This window comes from Microcaecilia unicolor, chromosome 8 (genome assembly GCF_901765095.1).
Source record: "Microcaecilia unicolor chromosome 8, aMicUni1.1, whole genome shotgun sequence".
NCBI classification, from domain to species: domain Eukaryota; kingdom Metazoa; phylum Chordata; class Amphibia; order Gymnophiona; family Siphonopidae; genus Microcaecilia; species Microcaecilia unicolor.
Genome location: NC_044038.1, coordinates 97010290 through 97032848, shown reverse-complemented (window position 1 = coordinate 97032848; position 22559 = coordinate 97010290). Strand labels below are relative to the sequence as shown.

The following is a 22559-nucleotide window of genomic DNA, read 5'->3' as shown; positions in this document are numbered from 1 at the left end:
ACTCATCATAATACAAAACAAAATTGTTCTGTAGCCCCCATGGATCCACTTCACCAGTCAGGAGGTTCACCGAGAACTGACTATATAAGATTCCGTTAAATAGTTCTTCTGCACAGGTGGTGTTATTCCTCCCTGTTGAGGGTAAAGACCAAGGCTAAGAAGCTCTCATCCTGAAGATGAATATGTGGCTGTGCAGATGGTGTCATCAAGAGCATTTTGACTTCCTGGATCATGGAATACTTTTCCAAGGGCTGCTGAGCAGAGATGGTGTCTATCTATCAAGGAAGGGAAGAAGGGTCTTCAGCAGCAGACTAATTAACATACTGAAGATGGCTTTAAACTAGAATTGATGGGGCAGGGCGATCAAAACCCTGAGGTAAGTTCAAGCCCTCAGGTAAGTGAAGCATTAAGTACCTCTACACAAATGGAAAAAAAGGGGCAATGCCTAGAAAGCAGTATACACTAATGCCCAAAGTATGGGAAATAAGGTTTTAGATCTTGAGGAATTGTTGACTGGATGGGAACATCTGGAAGAAGCTGGAAAGCAGTGGATAAAACTGAAAGGAGCTATTGTAAGGGTAACACACATTTTTGTAAGGAAAGTAAATAAAAGTAATAGGAAAAGGAGGCCACTTTGGTTCTCAAAAGTAGTAGCTGAAAAGGTAAGGAACAAGAGGTTATCCTTTATAAACTACAAGAGAATGCAAAAAGAGAAAGACAAGTGACAATATCTGGAAAAGCTAAGAGATGCTGGTAGAGTAGTCAGGAAAGCAAAGATGCAAATGGAAAAAAAACAGCCAATACAGTAAATTGGGGGGGACAAGACATTTTTTTTTTTAGAAATGTTAGTGACAGGAGGATGTGCAAAAGTGGCATTGTGAGACTCAAAGCTAAAGGAGAGGAGTGTGTAGAAGCTGATAAAGATAAGACAGAAGAATTAACAAAAATGTCTGTTCTATGTTCACAGCTGAAGGGTTGGGAACAGGACTGCAGAAGACAAACACAAATAGGAATGGAGGGGTGATAGCCCCTGAACAGTTTTCAGAGAACTATGTTCATAAGGACTGGCTAAAATAAAGAGGGACAAAGCAATGACTGACTAGGTTAGGAACTGATTGAGTGGAAGGTGACAGAGAGGGACATTTTTGATATGATGTATAAGTCCAACTTTGGACATTTTGTTCAAAACATCCAAAATTCAAGTGGGGAATTTAACCATTTTCAAAAAGAATTTTTTTTAAAAAAATAGCTATTTACTAGATGTGTTTGTGTTCCGTGCGTTTATCTTTTTGGTCCATTTTCGGAAAAAAAAAGTCCAAGTGATAAACATACAAAATAAAGCCATTGGGCTGTAGGAGGAGCTAGCATTCTAAGTATGACCATATAAACAGCCGAGAAGAATGGTGGTTCACCCTTGGAGGCGCTGCAGTGGACTTCACATAAAAGGTCCCAGGTATACATCTCTGCATTTCTCCCTTATATTGTATAGTGGACCCTCCAAAACCCATCAAATAATGTACACCACTACAATAGCCTGTATGGCTGCAGATGTCACCTATATGTGAGTACTGTAAGGTTTTGGGGGGTTTTGGGGGGGGGGATAAAACTTTCCACCACAAGTGTAACAGTTTGGGTGGATCATGAGCCTAGGTCCCCTTCTCCACAGTGCACTACACTGACCACTAGGCTACTCCAGCACTGCTTGCTGTTCTAATAGGACTGGCTATAATGTTTGAGGCTGCCATAGAGGCTGGTATGTACTGTTTCTTTTACAATTTGGGGGTGAGGTGGGAGGGGACCGGTGAACAGTGGGGGGAGTAAGGGGGTCATTCCTTTATTCCTCCAGTGGTTATCTGGTCATTTAAGGCACTTTTTTGTGGCTCATTCGTTCTAAAAACAGGGCTAGCTGAAAAACGTCTTACTTTTAGTCCTGGCTAATTTTGTTTTGATCCAGTATGACTGAAAAGCGTCCAGGTCTTAGGAATACCCAATCCTGCCCTTAACTTGCCTCATTGGGATTTAGACATACTGCAGACGAACAGCATAGAAAAACGTCTGCAAAATGGGTTTCAAAAATACTGATTTGGATGTTTGTGTGAAGAAAAACATTCAAATGCTGCTTTGTGCCACTTTTTAGACATTTTTCTCTGTTGAACATGAGCCCCAGAGGGTAAAGATTTGGAAAAACATGTTACCAATGGTGTGCACCAAGGTTTGGTTCTTGGGCTAGTTTTTTAAAAACATTTTTGTAAGTGATATTGCTGAAAGGGCTGTGTGGTGAGGTTTGCCTCTTTGCGGATACCAAAACCTGCAATAGGGCTTTGGAGCCAACTTTTCAAAATGATTGGGGGTGCTGAAATTTTTTTTTTACAGGTGGTGCATTCTCCACCCCCGCCCCCTCTCCCCCTCCCTTCCTCCCTCCCTCTCCCCCTCCCCTCTCCCATCCCCCCTCCCTCCGTATTCCAGGCCCCCCCTCCATCCCTCCGTGTTCCAGCCCTCCCTCTTCCTCCTTCCCTCAGAGTTCCAGTCCCGCCTGGCTGCCTGCCCTCCCAGTTCCAGCACCCGCCCCCGCCCTTCCTCCCTCCCAGTTCCAGGGGCCCTCCCTCCCTCCCTTCTTTCCTTTGCCTCCCTCCCCTTCCTCCCCTCGAGTTCCAAGGCCCCCCTCCCTTCGAGTTCCAAGGCCCCCCTCCCTCCCTCTCTCTCCTTTCCCTCCCTCCCTTCAAGTTCCAAGGCCTCCCTCCCTCCCTCTCTGTCCTTTCCCTCCCTCCCTTCGAGTTCCAAGGCAGGGCCCCCTCCCTCTGAGTTCCAAGGCCGGCCCCCCTCTGTTCGAGTTCCAAGGCCCCCGCCCTCGAGTTCCAAGGCCCCCCTCTGTCCATCTATCCGTCCAAATTTTAAAAGCCCTCTTCTTACCTCATCAGTGAGAAGCGTGCACTGCAGGCTCGCCGGCGCTTCAGCCTTCCGTTCTGTCTCTCGGCTTTGGTCCCGCCCTCATTTCCTGTTTCCGCAAGGGCGGGACCAGAGCCGAGAGACAGAAGGGAAGGCTGAAGCGCCGATGAGCCTGCAGTGCACGCTTTTCACTGACGAGGTAAGAAGAGGGCTTTTAAAATTCGGACGGACGGACGGAGGGCGGGCCCTGGAACTCGGAGGGAGGGAGGGAGGGTCGGACAGACGGATGGTCCTGGAACTCGGAGGGTGGGACTTTTAAAATTCTGGCTGGATGGAAGGGAACTTCTGGTGTGTAAAATATTGGGGGTGCTCGAGCACCCACAGCACCCACGGAGTCGGCACCTATGCAATAGGGTACACACCCCTGATGGTGTAGATAACATGAGGAAGGACAGTGAAGCTAGAGAAATGTCCTGGAATGTGGCAGCTTAGATTTAATGCTAAAAAATGCAGGGTCATACATTTGGCTTACAAAAGCCTGCAGGAACATTTCAGTGCAGGCAGTGAAGAACTTTTGTGCATGAAAAGAGGAGCAGGACTTGGGTATGATCATATGTGATGATCTTATGATGGCCAAATGGGTAGAAAAGGTGATGGTGAAAGTTAGAAGAATGCTTGGGTGCCTAGGGAGAGGAATGGCTATTAGGAAAAAGTATGTGATGATGCCCCTGTATAAGGCTCTGGTGAGACCTTGTTTAGAATATTGTGTACAATTCTGGAGACCACACCTTCAAAAAGATATAAACAGGATGGAGTCAGTAGAGAGGATGGCTACTAAAATGGTCAGTCAAATACAAGATATCTACATTTGCAAAGATAAGTATTAAATGGAGGAAAAAGCCTCAAACGAACTGCTAGGGCACTCATTTTGTTAATAAATCAACTTTAGGGAGGCCTGCGGAATCATCACTGGCAAAAAACCTCCTGGCTCGTTACTTTATTAATAGGGTCGTGGGTAGTCACAACGAACAACTGGACAGCTGGAAAGCTAAGTTTCTTTCAAAATTGTCTAAAAAGTGACTTGAAGAGCTTTAATAAAGTAACGAGCCAGGAGGTTTTTTGCCAGTGATGATTCCGCAGGCCTCCCTAAAGTTGATTAATAAAAAGTGCCCTAGCGGTTCGTTTGAGGCTTTTTCCTCCGTTTAATACTTATCTCTGTAAACGTAGATATCTTGTATTTGATTGGTTGTTAGAACGAAATCGATATTCTACAAGCTTCACTTAGATACTTAGATTCAATACTAAAATGGTCAGTCATAAAGTATATGGGAACAGACTTAAAGATCTCAGTATGATTAGTTTGGAGAAAAGGAGGGAGAGGGGAGATGTGATAGTGATGCTTAAATATGTATATGGTATAAATGCACAGGAGATGAGTCTCTTTCAATTGAACGGAAGCTCTGGAACGAGGAGGCATAGGATGAGGGTGATAAACTCAGAAATAACCTGAGAAAACACTTCTTCATAGAAAGGGTGGTGAATTTGTGGAATGGCCTCCAGGTGGAAGTGGTGGAAATGAAAACAGTATCTGAATTCAAGAGAGCTTGAGACCAGTACTTGGGATCTCTATGGGAGTGATAGAGAAAGTAGGTGGTACAGAAAGGCAGACTGGATAGGCCATATTTTTATCTACCTATATCTTTTCTATGTTCTATGCAACTTTTTTTTTGTGATGCTGTAAACTATAAGAAGGTAATTCTGTAAAGGGACCTATTTGGAGCCTATTATATATATACTAGCCGCTAAGCCCGTTAAAACGGGCGAGATTTGTGTTTTGCAAAATGTAATAATTCTTACCTCCATCCATCCATGTCCTGCAAACCTCCTCTCTGCCCTGCCCTCCCCTCCCACGATCCATGTCCAGCAACCCTGCTCGCTCCCCTGCCCTCCCCCCCATGTCCAGCAGCCCTCCTGTATCCCCTGGCCTCCCACTGTCCACCAACCATCCTCTCTCCCCTGCCCTCCCCCCATATCCAGCAACCCTCCTCTTTCCCTTGGGCTCCCTCCCCCCTCCCCGTCCACCAACCTTGCTCTCTCCCCTGCCCTCCACCCATGTCCAGCAACCCTCCTCTCTGCCCTGTTCTCTCCCCATGTCCAGCAACCCTCCTCTCTCCCCCCTGCTCTCCCCCCATGCCCAGCTACTCTCCTGGTCGCCGATCCCTCCCCCACCATGCCGGGCCCCCTGCATTGACATGAGAGCACCTCTCACCTCTGTGTGAATGCGCTGCAGGCAGCAGCAGATCGCTCTGCTGCTGCCTGCAGCACTTCCACACGGAGGTGAGAGGCGCTCTCATGTCAGTGCAGCAGGCCCGATAGGGAGGGGGGCAGTAGCAGCGGCGGTGACGTCGGGGATAGGGGGGGTTGGAGGGTGGTGCGCCAGCAATGTTGCTTCGTCTCCAGGCTCCGCAGCGGCAGTGTCCGTTTCCCTCTCTGTTCCGCCCTCTGACTTCATCATGTCTTGACGCAAGGGCGGGACAGAGAGGGAAGTCTCTACTGCGCATTTGCGAGTTAGTCGGTCACTTGTCATTTATATGTTTGATTCTATATAGAATACTAGTGTAGCAGGTCAAATACATGCCTATATTTTAGGCATAAGCACTTACACCAGCCAAAGAGCTGGTGTAAATGCTCATGATTAGAGTGATTTAAAAAAATGTGTAAATTAAATTATTGTATAATTTATAAGCATAACTGTACACATCACCCTTGCTCTGCCCAAACACCACCTATGTGTATACACACCTTCAAAATATGTGCTATCACATTTAGGTGCCATGTTATAGAACAGCTCATAGCCAGAATATTGGCATTTATGCATGTATATGCTAGTATTCTGGTCATCTGCGTGTGTTCTTGGTGCCTAAAAGTTGATGCCCTTCTTATATTATAGTCACTGCTTGACTGGGAACATGCAGTGCTACCAGTGCCTCTGTAGCTATCATCATTGTTCCTTTAGCTGGACTTCCCAGATCAATACTGAGTTATGCAAGAGTAGCCCTAGAGTATCCTTCTGACCACTGTTCTAAGAATCCATGAGTTTCTTCTACTCACTGTATGTGCAGTTTAGGATTCCATGCAATGCTGATTCATCCAATATGTGCTACAAGTAGAAATTACCTTGCCACTTGCTATGACTATCTTTTCAATAATCTAAAAGGTGTTTGCTCTGCTTGGGCCCCTAGTGCTGGTCCATGTGTCAGAAATAGATATTTTCCTTCTTTGGTTCCAGGAAGGGGGGTGGTCTGTGGGCTTTAAGTTGTACAGTTAACTAATACAGGAAGACCAGCTCTGTTAGTTTCTGAACATAGTATGTCTCTCTTGTGCGCTATGGCAAATTTTGTCTATTGTTCAAAGCCTGCTTTTATTTAGGGTGTCTTGTATGTTAGCATGGCAGCCCTATGCAACATCGACTTTGTTTTTCCACCAAAATACAAGCTTTTATATCCAGCATATACTGCTTACATCTTTGTCCTTTACGTCTATATGTGTACTGTGAATTTGTTTCTATCCTGTTTTACCAAGTGCAATAGAAAGTGCAGTTCTGTATGCACACAAGTATTGTTCCTGATGTTAATACAGCTTTGCCTGTTTTAGGATTTACTACTCACCTGGAATCTCTACAGTAGAAGGTTTTCCAGTGGTGACTCCCCATTGCCATCCTGAAAATAAAGCAGATATGTTAACTGTTTAAAACTTTTATCATCTTCGTTCTTTGTATAACTGGTAGAAGCCAGTATCTGCAAGACTGTCCCATTCCATCCAACCACCTGTTAATGCACAGGTTTCTTGCAGCATCATAAACCATGGAAAACCTCACTAAGGACACAGATGGGCCATAATATGTGAGTGATATTGGAGAATTCTATGGCTGTTTGCAGAACACACTAAGAAAAAGCAAGAAATGTGTGAAGTTTAACAAGTCACATACGTGAAAATTCTTTTTTTAAATACCCACATCTTAGCAAGTAAAATAGGCAGAGCTGGGGCAATAGGAGGTCAGAGAAAGCTTTTTAGCTAATTAGAAATTTTAAGGAAACCCCTCTGAAGGGACACCACCTTGTAAGTGGTGGAGGGGCTTCCATGTTTCAATGACTTAGAGGGCTATGCTGAAGGGTTACCCATATCAGACAGGCCTCTGAGGAGAAACCAGACAAAGAGTGTCCCAAACTGGAGGATCCAAGATGGCGTCGAGGGAGAATGTACATTAGTTGAGTTCCCGTTTTACACCAGAATACCCGAAGAAGTAGGCACGCTCCCCAGAGAATGGGGAAGAAAAAAGGCAAAGCCGTGGTGTTGTCCTCCTCGAACACGGCTGGGGTTCCCACCACTTCTCAGTCTACTTTGGAGAGATTCGGGGTCATAACGTCGGGGATATTGGTTCCTGCTTCGGGGAACAGCAAGGCTTTATCGCCGAATCTCAGTGGAGAGGGAGTGACTTTGAGTCCCCCTGTTGGCATGATCTCTCCAAGACCCGGAAACAGTAACACTTCGCTATGAAGGTCGACAGTGGAAACGCCCGAAGTGGGTTAGGATTCTCACGTGATCCGAGGAGGTCCTGGCGTAGCATTGACTCCAGATAATAAACCAACTGGGGGATTGGAGAGTGAGCTCTTCCCCCCGAAGATATCTGGAGTGGGTTCTGTGAAGAAATTGGACCTGGTGAAGCCAAAAAATGTCATAATGGACGCACTATGGGAAGTGCTGCAGAGTGTGAATAATTCTCTTCTTCAGATGTCAACAATTTTTCAGGAATAAATATGTGATTATATCAATACTTATCTAACAAAGTGGAAGTCCAAGATATAAAAATAGAGACTTTGATTACGGAAATGGTTTCTCTATGAACATCAGTTAATCTGGTAATGAAGGACAGTCATGTTTCTTGTAAAAAAAGTGGAACTTCTGGAGAACCAATTAAGGAAAAATAACTTGAGAATGATAACTCTTCCTAAAATACCCTATATATAGAATTATATTACTAGTGACTTTTGCCTTTGATTTAGATAGGAACAATGTTTTGAAATTGTATTTCCGATACATGGCTGATAGGTTTTTGGGTTCAAAGATAAATATATTTCCTGATATATCAAGGGAATCGCAGACTAGGAGGTGGGACCTTCCTAGAGCGATTCCCTTGTAAGTGTTTTATTTCCTTATTACTTATTTGTTGAACCCAAGAAATTACAAGAGTTTGTGGAGTTAAAAGAACAGATGAAGAACCCTCTGCAGCAACTTCCTTTAGTTACCACTGTACCGGCTGCAATTACCGATTAACCTTCCTCCCTCAGAAAATATGAATTTGTAAGATTAACCCCTTGGTGTTTTTCTTATTTTCTTTGAGATTGTTTTCCTGATCCTGGATCCCCCAATTGTGGACAATTATATATATTGTTGAGAGAAAATGTTTTTTTCTTTTTCCGTATATTAATTTCTGTTTTTCCTTACATTTACGTGATAAATGTGAATGTAATTAAGTAAAATGATTAAAAAAAATTTTTAAGGAAAGAAAGGATTAGTGAGAAAAACCAGAATGATATCATCAGCGTAAAAATATGAGGAAATCCCAGAGAATTGAATGAGTGAGGCAAGGGGACTCAGGAACAGGTTGAATAGGTGAGGAGAGAGGACAGAACCTTATGGAACACCACTGAGTAACTGCTGATGTTTTGAAGCCTCATCATGAACAAGAACCTGAAAGAAGAGCTAAGAGAGGAAGAAGTAAACAAAGAAAGAACTATAGGGTCAATATTCAGTGGCACTTATCCAGGTAGGAGCAGCTCATACTCAGATATGTGCTGCTCACATAGCCGATCATGCTGAAATTCCAGACATCAGCGTGGCACTATCCAAATAGTTCTAGAGTAGTCTGGGGGCAGAGCCTGGGCATAGTTTTCTGTTACCAGGTTAGTGGCAACATTTAGTCCTAACTTTATCCATTTAATTATCCAGGTGCCATTCTGAATATTACTAGTACACAGATAACTGCCAGCATGTGGCTTATACCCAGATATTTGGCATCTGGTATACAGATACAGCCATATGCTGAATATCCACGTATACATTTAAATGCCACAGTCAGTGTTTGAAGGTAATGCTGACTATGAAATTTAAACACCGGGAGGAATGTTTTTCAATGTTTTCATATAGCTATAACAGTACATAAACAACAGACAAAGTTTACAGAGCCACAAACAAAATATCAAATATAGACCACTGATTGCCAGTTGCAATCTAAGGGCTGTATATAATCCGGTGTCATGCCATATAATATTTGAAAGACAAAAATACATAATTTAAAAATAATCCTGGCTTTAATGGGCAATCAGTGCAGATTTCATAATAATGGCGTGGTCTATCAAATGCGATACCTTGAGGACAAACCTAGCTACAGTATTTTGGGATGTTTGTAGCCTTTTTAGGAAACCCTCCTCACATCCAGCATTGATGGAATTGCAGTAATCGAACTGAGTTAAAACCGAGGATTTAATTAGCAGTCTAGAGATGTCTGGCGAGAAATATAATCTGATTCTCCTCAGCTTCCAAAGAGACCTGAAGGATTTTTTCACTACTGAGGCTCGAATGTGAAGTGACTGTCAATTAGTACATCTACAGGCTTATTTTCGAAAAAGAAGGATGACCGTCTTTCGACACAAATCGCAAGATGGGCATCCTTCTCACAGGGTCGCCCAAATCGGTATAATCGAAAGCCGATTTTGGGCGTCCCCAACTGCTTTCCTTCACGGGGACAACCAAAGTTCACGGGGGCATGTTAGAGGCATAGCAAAGGTGGGACTGGGGCGTGCCTAACACATGGGCATCCTCGACCCATAATGGGAAAAAAAAGGGCATCCCTGACGAACACTTGGAAAACTTTACTTGGTCCTTTTTTTCTTATGACCAAGCCACAAAAATGTACCCTAAATGACCAGATGACCACTGGAGGGAATAGGGAATGACCTCCCCTTACTCCCCCAGTGGTCACTAACCCCCTCCCACCCTCAAAAAAATTAAAAAAAAATATTTTTTGCCAGCCTCTATGCCAGCCTCAAATATCATACCCAGCTCCATGACAGCAGTATGCAGGTCCCTGGAGTAGTTTTAGTGGGTGCAGTGCACTTCAGGCAGGTGGACCCAGGCCCATCCCTCCTACCTGTTATCACTTGTGGTGGTAAATGTAAGCCCTTCAAAACCCACCACAAACCCACTGTACCTACATCTAGATGACCCCCTTCACCCCTAAGGGCTATGGTAGTAGTGTACAGTTGTGGGGAGTGGGTTTTGGGGGCTCAGCACACAAGGTAAGGGAGTTATGCACCTGGGAGCAATTTCTGAAGTTCACTGCAGTGCCTCCTAGGGTGCCCGGTTGGTGTCCTGGCATGTCAGGGGGACCAGTGCACTACGATTGCTGGCTCCTCCCATGACCTAATGGCTTGGATTTGATTGTTTCTGAGATGGGCGTCCTCGGTTTCTTTATCGCCGAAAATCAGAAACGACCAAGTCTAGGGATGACCATCTTTAAGGATGACCTAAATTTCAAGATTTGGGTGTCCCCGACCGTATTATCGAAACAAAAGATGGGCATCCATCTCGTTTCGATAATACGGCTTTCCCGCCCCTGTCTGGGGATATCCTGCGAAGACGTCCTCAGTAAAACTTGGGCATCCCTTTTGATTATGCCCTTCCTAGTACCCTAAGCTTAGAGTCTAGGGGGTATGACAAGTTGTCACTAGTAAAATTAATATATGCAGTATGGTCAAAGGAGTTGGTTACCATAAGAAATTTAGAAACTTATTGGGTTGCTTTTTTGGTTAGTTCAAATTATCATAGTTCATTGTAACAAAAACTTTACTTAAGTTTTCTCTTCCACAGCCTAAGCATTTTCTGCCCTTCCAGGAAAGCCCCTACAGTCCCAGCAAAGCCCCCACACTCTCCTATGCCACAGTTACAACATTCTCCCATTCATTGTCCAGCACTCTTCTTAGTGCCCATGTACTCTTTACCCTTCTCTCTGCTAAACAACTATGCTCTTCCATCCTCCTCTAGTGCAGCCCTTCCCTATCCACCCCCAGCAGAAGCAAAGGTAGGATCCCTTCATATCTGATTCATGCAGGGGCGCGCAGGCTTCCCCTGAAGCTTGGGATTTCTGTGCTCCTCCATCAAATGCACCGAGTATGGAGAGCTTTTCAAGAGTGCTATGGGCTTCATTCCCATTGATCCCGATACCTTCCTATTTGTGGATAATGGTGATTTTGACCCTGGAATGACTGGCATAGAATATGAACGGATGAACCCGCATTATTGTCTGATGAAGTGATAAAGAAAACCTATGATATCAGCCCTAATCATTGGTATTATTGGTCATTATGTATATAGCCTGGTAACTGTCAACAGGAGAGATTTTGAGGAAAACTTTGATGAGTGTTGGCCTTTGCCTGCAGTAACAAAGGGTCTTGTGGGTCATTATTCTACAAGATTGAAGATGATTCTGGGGACTCATCCTTTTGAAGCGTTTGTAAGTAGATGGTCCCTAGACCAGCTTTTATTTAGTTTAAAAACAGGCCCCTGTTGGATAGAAAGTGCTAAATATGGGAATTGCATTCTAAGATTCTATTGCGTATGTATATTCATCCCCATAGAGCAAAAAATATGGATTATCCAACTGAGGGGGCATGTTTAAAGTGTTCAATTCCAAATGCCTCATATAAACAGTGTGTTTTAATGTCCTCAAATACAGACATTTTGGACTGCTTTCTGGGTCCATCTGAGAACAATGTGTGGCTGTCAAAGACAGGCACTCCCTCATAGGTCCCTCCTGGATATGATAGATGGCTTAGTGGAAGGTGTGGCATTTTCAGTGCTCATTTTGCATAAAGCCTGTTTGATGGCAAAACATTGTATCCCTTTGCAATGAATTGATGCTGCCCCACCCACTGTGACTCAGTGGCGCAATCAGATGTTTGAGTTACTTCGGATGGAGAAGATGACTGCAATCCTACAAGGCTGGACTGTGAAGAAGATTTGTGAAGATTTTGGATCCCTATTTGGCGACTTTGCCTCTTAGAGTTTGTCCAGCCATTTTAACCGACTTGGATATTTTATAAATGAAGGCCCTAGGTGGAGCCACTTTGCTTAGTGGTTGGGAGCATGTGGGTATGGGGTCCTGACAGGACACTGAGTGATCATGACTGGGATTAATGATATTCTTGATGTGTATTTTAATATAATCCTTGTATAGGGGAAGGTTTGGGGAGGGTAATGTTTTTGGAAGGATTGGGGGGACTGAAATAGAAAATTAATCTTTTGATCATCTATTGTTGGTTTGTTAGTTGTGCTTTTATACAAACTGAGTATTTGTAACTTTATATTCTGTACTGGATGTTGATGACTGAATAAAAAATAACCATATAAAATGGGTAGGACAAAGGGTATTAGGCACCTTAAGCAAATTTCTTACAACACCCCCCCATTAACTTTTAGAGCCTTAAGCCATTCCCTCCCCATGATTTTTAGAATTATCACAACAGTCATGCTGATCCCATCCATATCCTTCTCAGAATAATCCTATAAATATGCACAATGTAACAAAGGAAAAGCAAAATTACTTGCCTGTGGTAGGTATTCTCCAAGGACAGCTGGCCACTTATTCTCAAATGCAAGTGACATCATCATCCACGAAGCCCGGTGTGGAAACACTGACCAGTATGCTGTTTCTTGAAAAGCTTGAGGCAGCGCTCCCACCATGCATTCATGGGTGCCTTCCTGCCCTACTCATGAGCACGTGACCAGTTAGTACAATAACATAGCTAAAGGAGAAAACTCCAAGGGGAGGTAGGAGGGTATGTGATAATAAATGGCTTGCTACTTGCTACAGGTAAGTAACTTCACTTTCTCTGAGGAAAAGCAGGCCAGCTAATTCTCACATATGGGAATCCCTAGCTACCAGGCACACCGAAAACAATAACATTAGGACAAAAGGAAATCACAGCAGTGAGTTCAAAGAAGTCATATATACACTGTTGTGAAGGTGATGCCTGGAACAGAATAAAATGGGCCTAGGAGGATGGAGTTGGATTCTAGACCCCAAACAAATTCTGCAAAACTGTCTCACCAAACCGGCTGCTGCATTGGGTGTCTTGCTCAAGACCAAGTCGCAGCCTTGCAAATCTCTTCAATAGAGGCTGATCTCAAGTGGGCTACCAATGCCACCATGGCTCTGGCATTATGAGCCTTGACATGACCTTGCATAGCCAGCCCAACTTGGGCACAAGTAAAACATATGCAATCTACTAGCCAGTTGAAAATTGTGCTTTTACCAATGGCAACCCTCATCCAGTTGGGATCAAAAGAAATAAAAAGTTGGGTGGACTGTCTATAGGGCCTAGTCCACTCCAGGTAAAAGGCCAATGGTCGCTCATACAATGAATGCAATGCACTTTCACCAGGATGGGTATGAGGTTTGGGAAAGAATGTTGGAAGAACGATTGACTGATTCAGATGGAACTCTGACACTACTTTAGGCTTTTAGAAGAAAGCTCAAATCCAGATCCTCTAGGGTGGAATTTTCTGAAATACTACTCATTCCATGCGCAGGCCCCAAGAGGCAGGCAGAACTCTGGAGTCTCAATGCGTGGATGAGACGATGGTTCAGGGAGGAGAGTTTTAGATTTGTTAGGAACTGGGCAACATTCTGGGGAAGAGGGAGCCTATTCCGAAAAGATGGGCTCCATCTTAACCAGGGTGGGACCAGGCTGCTGGCGTCGGCATTCAAAAAGGAGATAGAGCAGCTTTTAAACTAGATATGGGGGAAAGGCCGACAGTCGCACAACAGTGCATGGTTCGGGATAAGGTATCTTGCAAGGATACCTCACAAACAGGGAAGATAGGGTTTCTGGATAGTGAGGTTACACAAGAGACCGTGGTAGGCCGGGTGCCCTTAAATACAACTAAAGATCAGACAAAAGATGGCAAATCAATAGTGTCAAGCACTAAGCATCATGCAAATAGAAACAACACACATACTCTGAAATGTCTATATGCAAATGCTAGGAGTCTAAGAAACAAGATGGGAGAGTTGGAATATATTGCACTAAATGAAAAATTGGACATAATAAGCATTACTGAGACCTGGTGGAAGGAGGATAACCAGTGGGACACTTTCATACCGGGGTACAAAGTATATCGTAGTGATAGGCTGGACCGGACGGTTGGAGGGGTAGCATTGTATATTAATGAGAGCAGAGGCGTAGCCAGGTTTTGATCTCAGGGGGAGCAGACTTTTATAAAATAGGCGCCAGTTGGTGTCAGCTAGACATAGTAACATAGTAACATAGTAACATAGTAGATGACAGCAGAAAAAGACCTGCACGGTCCATCTAGTCTGCCCATGATAAACTCATATGTGTATACCTTACCTTGATTTGTACCTGTCTTTTTCAGGGCACAGACCATATAAGTCTGTCCAGCAGTATTTCCCGCCTCCCAACCACCAGTCCCGCCTCCCATCACCGGCTCTGGCACAGACCCCGTATAAGTCTGCCCTCCCCTATCCTAGCCTCTCAACCACCAACCCCTCTTCCCCCTGCCACCCAATTTTAGCTAAGCTTCTGTGGATCCATTCCTTCTGCACAGCAGTGTCTGTGTTGTTGCTCAAGGACTGTGGCGGGCACTGATTAATACAGGCTGTCTCTGTTGCATCCTGCCTACAAGGAAACAGTAAGTTACATCAGGAGGCAGGACGCAGAAGAGGTCCCTGGACTGGCCAGAGCAGGCAACCTGTCTTCTTAACTATAAAGTAAAAATATTCAAATCGTGACCATCACCTCAGGAATAGCACACACATTCCTTCCACTGCTAGACACCTTGTTTAAATCAGATGGGCTTTTGTTTGTGTGGTGACTCTACAGGATGTGGAGACCACTAGTCTTCAGGATTTTTATTTTGGTAGACAAGGACCACCAAAGGTGGCCCTTGCCCCAGAGTGGCTGAGTCCACTTTCAAATAGGGCTAGACACTTTTGCCATTCAGGTTTTCAGGCTATCCACAATGAATCTGCATGAAAAAGATTTGCATATAATGGAGGCAGTATATGCAAATCAATTTCATGCATATTTAATGTGGATATCCTGAAAACCTGACTGGCAAAGGGGTACTCCAGGTCCAACTTGGGAAATGCTGCCCTAGAACACAAAACTTACCACCCCATAACATCCCTAACCCACCTATGAAAAGACAATACAATATATATTACACTGGGTTTTCGAGCACCAATATACCTACTATTGGGAAACTGGAACAAGCTGCACTGTTACACATTCCTACACAGACACAACATGCTAGCAGAATTCTTCACTTCAGTCGCACATGCAGAACATGAACAGACCCTCATCTGTATAACATGAGTAGCCATACTGGGTCAGACCAAAGGTCCATCTAGCCCAGTATCCAGCTTCCAATAGTGGCCAACCCAGGTCACAAGCACAAGCAGAAACCCAAACTGTGACAACATTCCATCCTACCAATCTAATACAGAATAGGGAGCCACAAAAAAAAACTCCAACAAGAACAAAAATTGAAATAGAGACCCCCCCCCCCCCCCCTCTCTGCCCAAGAAAACCAGACTCTATATATAAACAGTGGAATACTGGTAAAAAGAAACAGAAAAGCATTTTCTCCTGTACTTTGCAAAATAAACATAGAAAAATATACATTTTACAAAGCAGGTACATCTCAGTCCTTACAAAGTATTAAATAAAAATAATGTTTTTTCTACCTTTGTTGTTTGGGAATTTGGCTGGTTCCAGTCTTTTTTTCCATGTTCCATGAGTCAGCCTTACAAATTCTTTTCCAGGCTGGCCTTTCCATTTCTTCTCTCTCCTCTTGTCTTCTTCCTTTCCTTCTCTACATCTATTTGGCACTGATCTGTGTTACCATTTTTCCCCTTTTCCAAAATTACCTCTTTGTCCCCCATCTCATCCGTTTTTCATGTCCCTATCTCCTCCTCCCCTTTCCAATAGTGCCCTCTGTGTCCCTATCTCCTCCCCCCTTTCCAGTAGTGCCCCTTTATGTCCATATCCAATCTCAGTTTTCCCTTCCCAGTGAAGCCGTCATCGTCATACTCTCAAAACAAAGCAAGCAAACCTAAGAGCTGCTGCATCCATGTTGTCACTCTTTATTGTTGGTAGCATTTGTATTTAATCTCACTTATATTTTCAAACATGTCAATTTGTGCAGTATATGGATGTACACAGAAAAAGTATAATAACGGAACAGAATATAGGTAGAGTAGTAATTTGTTGTAAATCGTAATCAGTGTGTCATTTGGAGGGGCTAGTTATAGAGGCACTCTAGCACGTGTTATATTCGTGCAGAGATTTTTTTTCTCCTGGTAAAGACCACTAAAACAGAATATGTAAGCCACACTGAGCCTGCAAATAGGTGGGAAAATGTGGGATACAAATGTTATAAATAAATAAATATTAGAAAGCCAATAGACTGCATTAAGGGCTTATAGCCCATTTAGTTATGTTTAAACAAAAGAGCTCTGCATTAAAAAAATATTTATTTTTATTTTGACCTATAAAACCACTTGTCCCTGAAACATGCCTAAAAGCAGAATAATCCATTTGTGTATCTAAAATGTAAAATTTCTACAAATGAGATGACGTTAAAATGTGATTCCATGTGCCCCAATGAAAGGTGAGTTTAATTCTACTTCCATTTTTCAATATATTCTATCACCTTTATAACACCAGCTTCCCAAGGCACAGTACAACAACAGTTAAGATAAACTCATCAAGAAACAGGATATCCTCATTTAAATCTTGGTCATATATATTGAATAGAAGAACAGTGAAGAAAAATGAGCACACACTACAGAGTTTATAATTGCTGTTTCTACCAGCTGCAATAATTTTTGAAGCCGTTTTATTTCTTTTCTCCTCCAGCTTTTAATGCACTGCCTATTAACAGAAACAGCTTTATCCTTGTTACAGATCAACAATAAAGAATGACAAAGTGGATGCAGCAGCTCATAAACAGCTTATAAACACATTAACCAAGTTGGCTTCCTTGCTGGACTAGAAAGGCTCACTTCCACTGGTCTATTAAACCTCCTTGGGCAGCTCTCCCTCCGGAGTCTTGCATCTTTCTTCCTGTTTCTTCTGCTGCCTGCTGTCTCCCGTCGTCATTTTTACTGCCCTGAAGAGTTCTCTCTCAGCACCGGTGATTCAGTCAGCCTTCTGTCAGCGTTGGGGCTTCTCCTGAAGAGAAAGCCCCGATGCTGGCAGTAGGCTGACTGTGAAATCGCCGGTGCCGTGGGAGAACTCTTCAGGGCAGTAAAAATGATGACGGGAGACAGCAGACAGCAGGCAGCAGAAGAAACAGGAAGAAAGATGCAAGACCAGGCGGCAGGCAAAGTTACTGGCAGTGGCACTTGGCGCATAGGCGCCATTTTTTCAAAAATCTGTTTGGGGGAGCGACCGCTCCCCCTGCGCCCCACCTAGCTACGCTTCTGAATGAGAGCCTTGACTCAGATAGATTACAAATTCAGCAGGACAGAAATCACACCTTTGACTCATTGTGGGTTGAAATTCCTTGTATAAAAGGGAAAAGGACGGTGATAGGAGTGTACTACTGTCCACCTCGCCAGGATGAGCAGGTAGACACAGAAACGATAAAAGAAATCAGAGACGCAAACAAAATGGGCAATGTGATAATAATTGGTGACTTCAATTACCCAAATATAGACTGGGTAAATGTAACATTGGGACACGCTAGAGAGGTACAATTCCTTGATGAAATCAAGGACAGCTTTATGGAGTAGTTGGTGCAGGAACCGACGAGAGAAGGAAAAATTCTAGACTTGGTCCTTAGTGGAGCGCATGATCTGGTGAGGGATGTTATGGTACTGGGGCCGCTTGATAACAGTGATCATAATATGAACAGTTTTGATATCAACCTTGAAGTAACTATACATAGGAAATCAAATACGTTAGCGTTTAACTTTAAAACAGGAGATTATGATAGAATGAGAAGAACGGTAAAAAAAAAGCTTAGAGGGGCAACTGAGAGGGTAAAAACTTACAACAGGCATGGATGCTGTTCAAAACTACCATCCTAGGGCCCAAGCCAAACATATTCCGCGAATTACAAAAGAAAGACGGAAGTCCAAAAGACAGCCGACGTGGTTGAAAAGTGAGGTGAAGGAAGCTATTAGGGCTAAAAGAAATGCCTTCAGAAAATGGAAGAAGGAACCGTCTGAAAATAACAAGAAGCAACATAAGGAGTGTCAAAATAAATGCAAGGCACAGATAAGGAAGGCCAAGAGGGATTACGAAAAAAAGATAAAATTAGAGGCAAAAAAACATAGTAAAAATTTTTTCGGTATATTAAAAGCAGGAAGCCAGCAAGAGAATCGATTGGGCCGCTGGACAACCGAGGGGTAAAAGGGGCGATCAAGGATGACAAAGACGTAGCGGAGAGATTGAATGAATTCTTTGCTCAGTCTTCACTGAGGAAAATTTGGGTGGGATACCGGTGTCGGAAATGGTATTTCAAGAGGACGAGTCAGAGAAACATACTGAATTCACAGTAAACCTGGAGAACGTAATGGGGCAGTTCAGCAAACTAAAGAATAGCAAATCTCCTGGACTGGATGGTATTCATCCTAGAGTACTGATAGAACTGAAAAATGAGCTTGAGGAGCTTCTATTAGTGATATGCAATTTATCCTTAAAATCGGGCATGGTACCGGAAGATTGGAGGGTGGCCAATGTAACACCAATTTTTTTAAAAGGTTCCAGGGGAGATCTGGGAAATTATAGACCAGTGAGTCTGACGTCGGTGCCGGGAAAATGGTAGAGATTATTATTAAAAAAAAAATTACAGAGCACATCCAAGGACATGGATTACTGAGACCAAGTCAGCACAGCTTTAGTGTGGGGAAATCTTGCCAGACCAATTTACTTCAATTCTTTGAAGGAGTAAACAAACATGTAGACAAAGGGGAGCCGGATGATATTGTGTATCTGGATTTTCAAAAGGCGTTTGATAAGGTACCTCATGAAAGGTTACAGAGGAAATTGGAGGGTCATGGGATAGGAGGAAATGTCCTATTGTGGATTAAAAATTGGTTGAAGGATAGGAAACAGAGAGTGGAGTTAAATGGGCAATATTCACAATGGAGAAGGGTAGTTCCTCACGGGTCAGTGCTAGGACCGCTGCTTTTTAATATATTTATAAATTATTTAGAGATGGGAGTAACCAGCGAGGTAATTAAATTTGCTGATGACACAAAATTATTCAAAGTCGTTAACTCGTAAGAGGATTGTGAAAACTTACAGAAGGACCTTACGAGACTGGGCGGCTGGGCGGCTAAATGGCAGATGAAGTTTAATGTGAGCAAGTGCAAGGTGATGCATGTGGGAAAAAAGAACCCGAATTATAGATACGTCATGCAAGGTTCCACGTTAGGAGTTATGGACCAAGAAAGGGATCTGGGTGTCGTTGTTGATAATACACTGAAACCTTCTGCTCAGTTTGCTGCTGCGGCTAGGAAAGCGAATAGAATGTTGGTTATTATTAGGAAAGGTATGGAGAACAGATGTGAGGATGTTATAATGCCGTTGTATCGCTCCATGGTGCGACCGCACCTTGAGTATTGTGTTCAATTCTGGTCACTGCATCTCAAGAAAGATATAGTAGAACTGGAAAAGGTGCAGCAAAGGGCGACAAAAATGATAGCGGGGATGGGACGACTTCCCTATGAAGAAAGACTAAGGAGGCTAGGGCTTTTCAGCTTGGAGAAGAGACGGCTGAGGGGAGACATGATAGAGGTATATAAAATAATGAGTGGAGTGGAACAGGTGGATGTGAAGCGTCTGTTCATGCTTTCCAAAAATACTAGGACTAGGGGGCATGCGATGTAACAAATAGGAGAAAAGTTTTCTTCACTCAACGCATAATTAAACTCTGGAATTCGTTGCCGGAGAACGAAGGCGGTTAGCTTGGCAGAGTTGTCAAAAGCAAACCCCACATAAATTGAACAAATAGAGGCTGTCCAGAGATGGGCTTACTCTCTAAATAGTGATAGTAAGCACCAGTTGCACTGAAGTGAACCCTTACAGAGTTTGTCTTAAGGCCAGGCTCATAGAGGTATAGAAGATATTCAATACATTTCAATTCTAATATCCCCTTTCCAGGGTTCAGTGTGGTTCATATTCTAAGCGAGACAAAAGTAGATAGCGTTAGTGTGAGGTATGAGAATCATTAGAGATCAATGGTGTAATGTATGAGACTAAAAACATTAAAGGAATGGATAATGGATGATACTAGGAAGTAGAAGTCATGATGGATTATTATGAAGCAGTCATTGGGAAGACAAAAGTTTTAGCCTCTTCCTGAAGTTGATGTAGCTGTTTTCTGTTCTAATGGGAATAGGTAGAGAGTTCCATATATGGACAACAAGTATGGGGAATAGAGAGCTGAAAATCTTCTGATTTCAAATTCTCATTTGAAATGGTGATGCTGGCATTAGTTCTTTTTTCAGTCTGTTAGACTGGACCAGATACAGAGAAGTGGTCTTAGTCAGCGGTTCAGAGGTGAAGCCCTGCAAGATTTGTAAAACTAAATAAGCAGCTTTGAACCTGAGTCTTCCTGCTATGGGAAGCCAGTGCAGTTTGTTTAGATGAGTTGAAATATTGGTGTATCTATTCAATCTGTATATTAGATTTGCATCTGTATTCTGTATGATTTGTAGTTTTTTCTGATATTGACACTTAATACCAAGAAATAAAATGCCTGAAGCTCAATGACCAAGTGAGGTAGGACTAACATTTGGACTAGTAGTGCGAAGGCTTTTTGGTCAAAGAATGGTCTGACTAGATGTCGCTGTCTCATTTTGAATAGTTTTCTTCCATAGCTGATTAATATGCGAAGAGAAAGTGAGAGAAGAATCAAAAAAGACACCTAATACTCTGGTTTCAGATTCAACTGTAAAGCTTTGACCATTGAACAAAGATATTGATGATGGGACCTCAATTCTCTGATTTCAGAACCACAGGACCTTGGTTTTTTGCACATTCAGCTTCAGTTTATTGGTGAGGGTCCAGGTGCTAACAGCAGTCATACCATTCACTACAGATCACGTTGGATCTTTGTTTGATGTTGTTACTGGTAAGAGAAGCAGGATGTCATCTGCATAGGATAATAGTAGTTCATTATGTCCCAGGTGTACTGAGGCAAGGGATGGCATAAAGAGGTTGAACAGGATCGGTGAAAGGAAGATCCCTACAGGACCCTGCAGTTAATAGACCAGTAGTTGGAAAGTTGGTCATTTTGCTTGACAGAATAGCTTTGATTTAAAAGGAAATCACTGAACCATTTGATCACAGTTCCTGTTATTCCCTGTTATTCCTATCTGATCCAGGCCTTCGAGTATCAATGTATGGTCAACTGCATCGAACGCCGCTGATACATCAAATTGGAGAATTATTTGGTTGCCTTTGCATAGGTGTTGTTTCACATATGTAGTTAGAGCTAGCAGTAATGTTTCCATACTATGTGACGATCTGAAGCCAAATTGTGACCGGTGTAAAATAGAAATTTTTTCCAGATAAAAAGAGAGTTGTTTATTAATGTAGGTTTCTAATGCTTTAGTTAAAAGGGGTATGCTTGCCATTGGACGGTACTTTGCAGGCAATGTTATATCTACACTAGATCTCTTCAACAGCAGAGTGGGAACAATTTTGCCCATATCAGAAAGAAGGGAGACAGTTTTTAACAGCTCATTGAGATCATCAATTAACCAGTTTACTGCTTCCATAGAGATGTTTATGAGTAGGTGTTTTGGGCATTGATCCAGGGAGCAGTTGGCTCAGGAGCATTTCAACAGTATTGATTTTACATCTTCAGCTGTTAGTGGTTGAAAAGATTCCCAGTTTTGGTCAGTTTTGAGTCCTTGGGTTGCAGGATCTCCGGCGATTAAGGCTGAACTATGGGTTGGGATATTTTCCTCTGTTGTAATAGCTTTAGATAGTTCAAACCTAATTTGGAGGATCTTATTGGCAAAATTATCAGTGAGGTCTTGGGCGGTGGGACATGTTTTCTGTGAATGGTCATCCTTATTAGTGGAAGCTAGTGTTTAACTAAGGAGAAAACTTTTTTGTTGTCAAGATCATCTTGACCTATTAGGTTGCTATAGTATTGGCATTTTGAGTCAGCTTTTGTAGTGTCGGAAGGCTGACTTCCATTTGGATTTATCAGTAGTATTTTTGTTCTTTCTCCATTGCTTTTCAATCTGCCAAAGACCTGGATATTCAGTGACAGTTCCTGATGGGATCTGGCTCTAAATATGCGGGACAAAATTAGCCTGTGCTGGACCATCACTAGCTGATTATTGACTCCCTGTGTGATTTGTAATAAAGTGAAAATACTTACCTGTAGCAGACATTCTCCGAGGACAGCAGACTTCAAAGAGGCTCATTTTCAAAGCACTTAGCCTCCCAAAGTTCCATAGAAACCTATGGAACTTAGCCTCCCAAAGTGCTTTGAAAATATGCCTCATAGTCTCACAAGTGGGTGACGCTGATTTGCGTCACCAGATCCTGAATTTGCCA

General features: G+C 43.0%; 1 protein-coding gene across 1 annotated transcript in view; it reads right to left on the bottom strand.

Moving 5' to 3' along the window:
• LOC115475651 overlaps window positions 1-22559 on the bottom strand; it is a 451633-nt gene that overhangs the window by 289414 nt on the left and 139660 nt on the right. Inside the window, exon 6 of the mRNA XM_030211552.1 lies at window positions 6555-6605. Coding sequence (XP_030067412.1) covers window positions 6555-6605 — 51 coding nt within the window. The remainder of the gene's footprint in view (window positions 1-6554; window positions 6606-22559) is intronic.